At 32.4% G+C, this 8,118-nt stretch overlaps 1 protein-coding gene across 1 annotated transcript; it reads right to left on the reverse strand.

Moving 5' to 3' along the window:
- Positions 1-4,317: 4,317 nt before the first annotated feature.
- On the reverse strand, positions 4,318-5,283 carry LOC101419556 (olfactory receptor 5V1-like). The gene has a single exon (XM_004467615.1). The coding sequence runs from the start codon at positions 5,281-5,283 to the stop codon at positions 4,318-4,320; it is 966 nt and encodes a 321-aa protein (XP_004467672.1).
- Between the last annotated feature and the right edge of the window lie 2,835 nt (positions 5,284-8,118).

The following is an 8,118-nucleotide window of genomic DNA, read 5'->3' on the forward strand; positions in this document are numbered from 1 at the left end:
TGTATTCAATGCACAGAATCACACAGCCCACAGTTCATTTCTTTCTAAGTTATCCAATGTAACTGTTCTGCTAAATAAAATGCTTTGCTAAGTATATGTATATAGATTGATATGATGACTTAATTAACTCAAGTATAAGAAAGCAATACATGAATATGTATTTATTTTATTAAAATTCTGTTAATAATTGAGAGAATATAAAATAAGCAAAGGATTGTCTACAAACAGGGGTCCAACTGCTACATCATAATCCTTTATGATACACATACATATAGATATAAGCTCACCAAACCAGGAGGCACACTGACATACCTGGCCCATCTCCGGCCAGAGTCTCGGTTGGATGCAATATAAATATATATAGTTAGTTAATCTTTGTTCATTGAAAGAATAAAAAATAAGCAAAGGATTATCTGTAAACAGAGTTCAATTGCTATATCCCAATCCCTCGTGTTATGCATACATACATTCACAAGCTCACAAAACCGGGAGACACACCAACGTACCTGACCCGCCTCTGATCAGAGGCCTGATTGGATGGTGTGTATATGTGCACTTCAATCATTCTTAGCGCACTTTCTCTATTCCATTAATAATTACAAACAAAACTCATCACCTATTCCTTCCCCTGCCATACATAGCTGCTATTCTTTTTCCTTCTCTCTAAAATGTTTGTATTTATATTTAGTAAGAGCAATCTTATATATCCAATATCACCTATATTTGTGTTTTACAAGAGATTTTACTTTCTTATACAGTCCTGTTACAGTTCTTAGCTTTCCTTATAGTAATAATATACATGACCTTAGACTTTTCATTTCCACCACTGTCATATACAGATGATATCTCTGTTAGTTACAAACACCATGATATACTTTCACCATTTCTATTCATTTCCAAAGATTTACAAACAACCTTCTTACCAATTCTGCACATTTTAACCCTCATCTTTCCATTTTCTACCCTCCTTCTATTTTCTGGTGACCTATATTCTAATTATTAACTCCATGAGTTTACACAATATGTTAAGTTCATAATAGCACAATCCTATGATATTTGTCATTTTGTGCCTGACTTGCTTCATTCAATATAATGTCCTCCAGGTTCATCCATGTTGTCATATGCTCCACAACTTAAATTATTCTTGCCACTGCATAATATTCCATTGTGTGTATATACCACAATGAATGGATAAACAAATTGTGCCTTGAATTTTAAAGAGGTACCTATTTGAAGTTGGACTATCCATCCACATTTCTGCTAATTTTGCAGCAATATTCCAAGAGAAGTTACACAAAGCATAACTGTCAAGTAATTTGGCCAGGATCTTAAGAGAACTGTGACTTTTAGGGAAGAGAGAAGTAGAGGAACATATACTCATTATTTTTTCTAACACAGCAACTATGGTATCTTAAAAAAAAATGGCATCATCAATTTCTTAGTACATGTAGATTTAGATAGTTGCATCTACACAAGACCAGGGAAAACATGTCATCCACCAACACTATTTAGCTTAAATATATCATGAGTTTAGCACAATTTTCCCAAAATATTTCAGTGTGGAACTAGAGAGAAATCCACTGTTTTAATTGTATGTCAAAGATATTTTTCTTATTTAATAAGAATAAATTAGCATTACCATGATTTCATCAAAGTTGTCTTTCTACAAAAACATGCTCTATGAAAATATTGTAGTTAAATATGCTTGAGAATTTCAAAAATTTATTTTTTTACATTTTCATACACTCTCTTCCAGTCTTATCAAAAAAATGCATAATTTGTTTAAGATTTAGTGAGAAACACATTATTTATAGCAAGACAGAATTTGTTTTAAAAGCAATTTTATTGAGATATATTCACATACTACACAATCCATCTAAAGTGTACTTTTGGTTTAATCACAGAGTTGTACATTCATCACCACAATCAATTTTAGAGTTTTCTCATTAATAAAAAGAAAAATCTACCTCTTAGCAGCCACCTCTCAAACCTTCTCTCCTTTCACTGGAATACATAATCTCTAATCTAATTACAGCATGGCAAAATTTGAGTTTCACAGTGGTTCCTTTATTAGAGATGTAACACTAATATCCAATCTGTTTGGTGGAGACAATTAGTTCAACTTAATGATGAAATATTAAATAAATAATTTATTTTCAGCTTAAATATATTATCAACAATTGTTTAAAGTTTAAAATACTGAGTTTTATATATTTCCTTTAATAATCCAATGATATTTTTATACAAGGGGAATTATACTTCTTTCATATTACATATAAACAATGTTATTGAGAATAAAAAGCAAATATCAAATATGTGCAATTATTACTTCATTTTATTGTTCATTATTGTATGGAATTTACTACTTTTTGTAAATCTAAGTAGCAGATATTTGATCAAAGACTACTATGAATAGATCTGTAAAGTTGTAAAAGCTATATAATGAGACATTGCTGAGATTTGAAAAATGTACTTGATTTCAAATCATGCTATCTCAAAGTGCTTTTAACCTCTAGCTTTAAAAGCAATGCTACATGTAATAATGCTATATTTTAATTAATCTTTGAAAACAGCTAATAGAACAATGACAGTCCAGAAGAAGAAAGAACCTTAGAACGTTGAATAATATAAGATCATTTTACTAGTGATATGATAGCTTCACTTAATTTGTAAAGAAAGGATAGAATGTGGTTAAGTGGAAGAGAGAAGATACTGAAAGCTAGAGGGTGAATAGTCAAGAAATACAGCAAATAGGTGGATATTGCATGTTATAATATAACACAAAGCAGTGTGATCACCAGACTGGGGGCTATTGTGGGAAGTGATAAGAATGCAGAGTTGGAGAATGTTAAGGAGAAAAGTATATGCCATTGCTGACTTATAATTATGTATTATATAAGTAGTGGTTCAGAGGAAAACATGTGACTTTCTGGTGGATAAGAAAATAAAGTGAGAATGGTGAGTAATCCATGGTCAGAAATGACAGTTCTTTATTCACACAGAGTGCAAGTGCTGAGCTTCAAGAAAGAACAGAGATTAATTTCAGCAATTTTAATCTGATTCACTAGGAAAAATTGATAAAAATAACAAACCTGCTGTTATCCAATTATAAGTTACGTCCAAGTGTGTACATGGTAGAAGATGGTGCTTTCAGTTTTGTGCACATTGAGATTAGGATAATGGTAATACATCAAATGATATCAGAGATACAGAAAAGTATGTGCTATACTTGGAGGGACAGGTGGAAACAAGAATGGATGTGGTCACAGGAAAAAGAGAAATGTGGAAAATATAGAGTAAGTGGAAAATAAAATGAAGAAGAGTTCAATGATATAGTAAAGATGCTTATGAGGATAAGCAGATAGAAAAGGTAAAGAAATAAGCAGAATAGCTACAGATAGTTTGGTTTAAAAATAAAAGCAGCATATATAGATATAAATTATATAGGTAATACAGATGCTACAGATGATAGATATGTATAAAGATGAAAATATGTATAGAAAATGTTGTAGAAGTTGAGAGAAGTTCAGTTATTTGCATATAGAAAGGCCAGGACTCAGGAATGATTTTGAGAAGGAAAAATGATTTATTGATGGCCGGCCGGACTCGGGTGCTTTCTGTTTCAAATCCAAGCCCCGACCAAGAATTTTGAGTTCCTTTTATACAGAGGAAGGGCCAAATTGTTCTTTGCTTCAGTGCTTAATAGGCCCGAATTAGCGCATATCCTCCACATCCTAGGCAAGCTTCCAGCATGGACCCTATACATTCCAGATAAGCTTCCAACACATTTGGCCTGCACCTTCCCTGAACATTTAAAGTTTATAGAGTTTGCATTGCTAAACTGCCTCCCGGGACTGGAGTCGTTGCCATGGTCACCAAGGGCAGGACTGCAGCCTCCCACTGTCCCACACTCACAAGTCACAGACAGCTTAGGTTATCTCTGAAGAGACAAAGAGCCTCCCACCCACAGCCCACATCAATACAGGTATAGCTCTGTCTGTGGATATGGACGTAGATTACATGGTCACAGGTTTCAATTTACATAAGACAGGTCCAGTATATACTATTTATCCCACTGAAATACCTAGTCACTGTTTTACTCCCAAAAATGTATATATTTGGATGATAATTTTTTATGATCCTAAAGAATAGAGGTATGCATAACTTTGGTTATATGTATGTGTGTATAGGCACAAGAGAGTGTAAATTTCTGAGTATACATGGGTAGGTGTGTCTACATTGTATAATCCAGATAGAATTATTTTTCTATGAATTATTCCAATTCTTCCTAAGAATACAATCTAAGTAATGTGCTAATTAATGAATTTCATTAATGTTATGTGAACTGTAAACATGTTTATGACATAAAAATTTTCGAAGTGCTCCTTTAACCTCTGTGTTTCTCAAGCTGTAGATGATGGGGTTCAACATTGGAGTGATAACCCCATACAGCATTGAGATGAGCCTGTCCCTGGCTGGGGAGTGATCACTAGAAGTAGGGCGGACATATGTAAATATTGTTGTGCCATAAAACAAACATACCACAAGGAGGTGGGAAGCACATGTAGAGAAGGCTTTGCGCTTACCTTCGGATGATGGGATCTTCAGGATGGTGGATATGATGTAGAGATAAGAAATAAAGGTGATTAGAAAAGCGCTGATCCCTAATATTCCTGCAACCACTAAAAGAACCATCTCTGCCAGGTACGTAGAAGAGCAGGAGAGTGCCACCACTGGCGAGATGTCACAATAATATTGATTAACCTGATTGGACTTACAGAAAGACAGGCGGAATGTCAACACTGTATGCAGAAGGGAATTTAGAAACCCAGCTGCCCAGGTTCCAGCTGTCAGCTTGGTACAGCGTGCCATGGTCATGATGAGGGTATAACGAAGGGGGAAACATATGGCCACATACCGGTCATAAGCCATGACAGCTAGAAGGAAGACCTCGGTCCCTGCCAGGGCCACCAAGAAATAAAGCTGCAAAGCACACCCAACATAAGAAATGTTTTGCTTCATAGTCAGGAGATTCTCAAGCATCTTGGGAACAGTATCTGACGGGCAGAATATGTCTAAGAGGGACAAATTTGCCAAGAAGTAATACATGGGTGTGTGCAGTTTTTTTTCAATCCCAATGGCAAGGAGAATAGTACCGTTTCCCATCAAGGTGACCAGATAGATGAGAGCAAAAACCACGAAGAGAGGATAGCGCACCTCGGGTAGATCAGACAGCCCTATGAGGATGAATTCATTCAGGGTAGTGAGATTGTCAATGTCCATCTCTTCTTTCCACAAGACTCTGGAGCAAATGAAACCAAAAGAGGTCAAAATAAAAAAACACATAGAAGCCTAGTAATGAAAAACACTTGGAAAATAGTTTGGGATTGTTTGATGATGAATTGTGTTAGCCCTAATTTATTATAAATTTCAGTTATTTGAATTATTGATAAAAACATACAATGCAGCTATTATGTTTTTAGCAATATTCGTACTAAGTTCCTTTGCTCAGTTTCTTTGTTTCCAACAAAGAAACATCGTTGATCCTTCCTTTATATATGAACATTAATGTATTTTAGTCTCAAAAAGCATACCTTAATATAAGTTAAATACAAATTTTAATCAAATTAAAGGTAGCCTATGTAATATAAATAATGCCTGGTTGATAATGTCTGCATGTGACCAGAAGAACAGAAATATTTGCATATATATGCAATTCACTTTCCCCTTAAAGCTCAAATACTTGACAACATGGAGTTTCTAATTCTTATATGCTCTCATTTACTCTTGTATTATTTTCTATTTATGTTTTATTATACCATAATAGCCCAAATAATCAGAATATTTATGATTATTTACAAAAAGCATTAATTTACTTGAAAGTCTGCAATTGATACTTATGTACATGTCTTACTGCCACGTTGAAAACAATATCTTTGTTTTTTGTTTAAATTGCCTTTATGTTCTCCTATTTTTCCTCACATAGAAAATATAATGTAGATGTGTGTGTCATAAAGAATGACACATAGAAGAAAGGATTGAATATAAAGATGAAAAAGAACATAAAAAAGCCATTTAAAATCCATAGGCAGAAAATTTAAAGCTCAATTATCAATGGTACAAAAAGATAAACACTACAGAAAAAAATCACATCAGGATTACTTAAAGGATAATTTTCTTTTTATACTTGTGTGTGTGTGTGTGTTTTCACCTAACATTAAGAATTTGGCATATATAAAGAAAGTTTTCAAAAAATCACAAAAACACAAGAACAGAGTCCTAGAGATATTTTTCCATAAAAGGGGAATAAAATTTTTTGAAAAATGTGAAATCATGTACAGAATGGTTGTTTTCGTTAAGTGAGGTGTGCATGATGTATACATGACAGATGATATACTACAACTTGGAAAAAACTAATTTGTTCTGTTTTATTTAAAAAAATCAAATGTGAATGATAGAAATGTCAAACTAAAATTACATTTAGAAAATAAAATGCAAAAGTCAGTTGCTACCGTTTCTCTACACTACCACTCACCCCTCATTTCTTTTACCTGGTAGAAATTCTTCATTATTTCTTAATTGAGATAAAAATATATAATACTTTTTTTTCCATGAGAAATATTTAAATAGGAATTGCTGAGATTCATTGGAAAATGTTATTGCTCTTTCCTTCAGGTCATTGTTACTATCACTACCCTTTCCTTTTCTTAAAGACTACCAGATCTTTGTCCTATTTGAGAGAAAACTCTTTTCAACAATACTGTTGAAACAATGAATCTTTTCAAAGAAAATTATCATACAAAGCACAAAATACTTAGATAATATTACTCAATGAACAAAAGTTTGTTAAATGAGTGAATGAAGATTGAAACAAAGTAACATCTGTAGCATTAATTCTCAACTCTCAAATATTTAAGATTTTACTAAGTAATTTATATTATATTTTAGTATTTTTAAAAATAATAGTCAATATAAAAAATAAAGGCACTTTTTTACAAGAAACATTAATATTTTGAGAGAGTAAATACAACTTTTATATTAAGGACTCACTTTCCTTTACACCCACACTTACTAATTTGACTTAATTTTCCTAAACAAGGATAATAAGAAATAAGTTAGTACCTTACACCCAGGGCTCTAGATCAGACTACATGAACAACATGTATCCTCAAGAAATGAAAATACTTTTTACCTAAATTTCACCATTGAATGTATAAGTTTCTTAAGTCAAAATTCTGATTTCAGCACATAAAACTCAGAATTTGTTCATGTGAGGAGGGAACTTATTTAACAAACTCCTCCTTTTGAAGCAAGCATAAATAAATCTCAGTTATTTGCCATATAATTAGAAAAACAGAGGAGATATTTTTGTTAACAATGTATTGCTCAGGAAAAGATTCTGTAACTTCTCTAATTAACCCAATGAATCAACAGCTTATTTCCTCTAGAAGAAAAAGTCCTTATAAAGTTCAATCTCCAAAACTGCCATATGAGATTACTAAATATAACTAAGCATATAAATACATGAATTATATATATTGAAGTCATGTTTTTAAACAGTAATAAACAGCCAAACAATTTAAGGAGTATTCAGAACAAGAGACCTGTGGCTAGGTTTAGCCTTACATTGGAAATTAACCAGGAATTATGCATTGTTATTTTGTGTCACTTACAGGTTTACATATGATCAAAAGCAAAGGTAACATAGATGGGTCTTCTTCCTTTACAAATAGTTACTTCAAGTTTCCACTATACAGAGAAAAAGGAAATTATTTTGTTAAGCAAAATTATCACTAAAAATCTTAGATTGTAAGATAATTCAAAATTTATAATTTAATATAATAACAAGAAAATCTTACATTTAAAATTTCTTTGAAAATGGGCTATTAATTTGTCTATTAAAATACATTGCTAAAGAAGAGATCTTTCACACCTATTAATACCCATTAGATCTATAACTGATAAACTAGTGGAAACAAAAAAAAAAAGCCTTTCTAAGATGTAATCTCTCCCCTGCTTTGTGATGTCCTTGTAGACTATTATGATCTTGGAAATATAAATCAAGCTAGAAATATAAATCAAGAATCAGTCAGAAACATGCTTTAGATACAAGAGAAC

The sequence above is a fragment of the Dasypus novemcinctus genome, chromosome 22 (genome assembly GCF_030445035.2).
Source record: "Dasypus novemcinctus isolate mDasNov1 chromosome 22, mDasNov1.1.hap2, whole genome shotgun sequence".
NCBI classification, from domain to species: domain Eukaryota; kingdom Metazoa; phylum Chordata; class Mammalia; order Cingulata; family Dasypodidae; genus Dasypus; species Dasypus novemcinctus.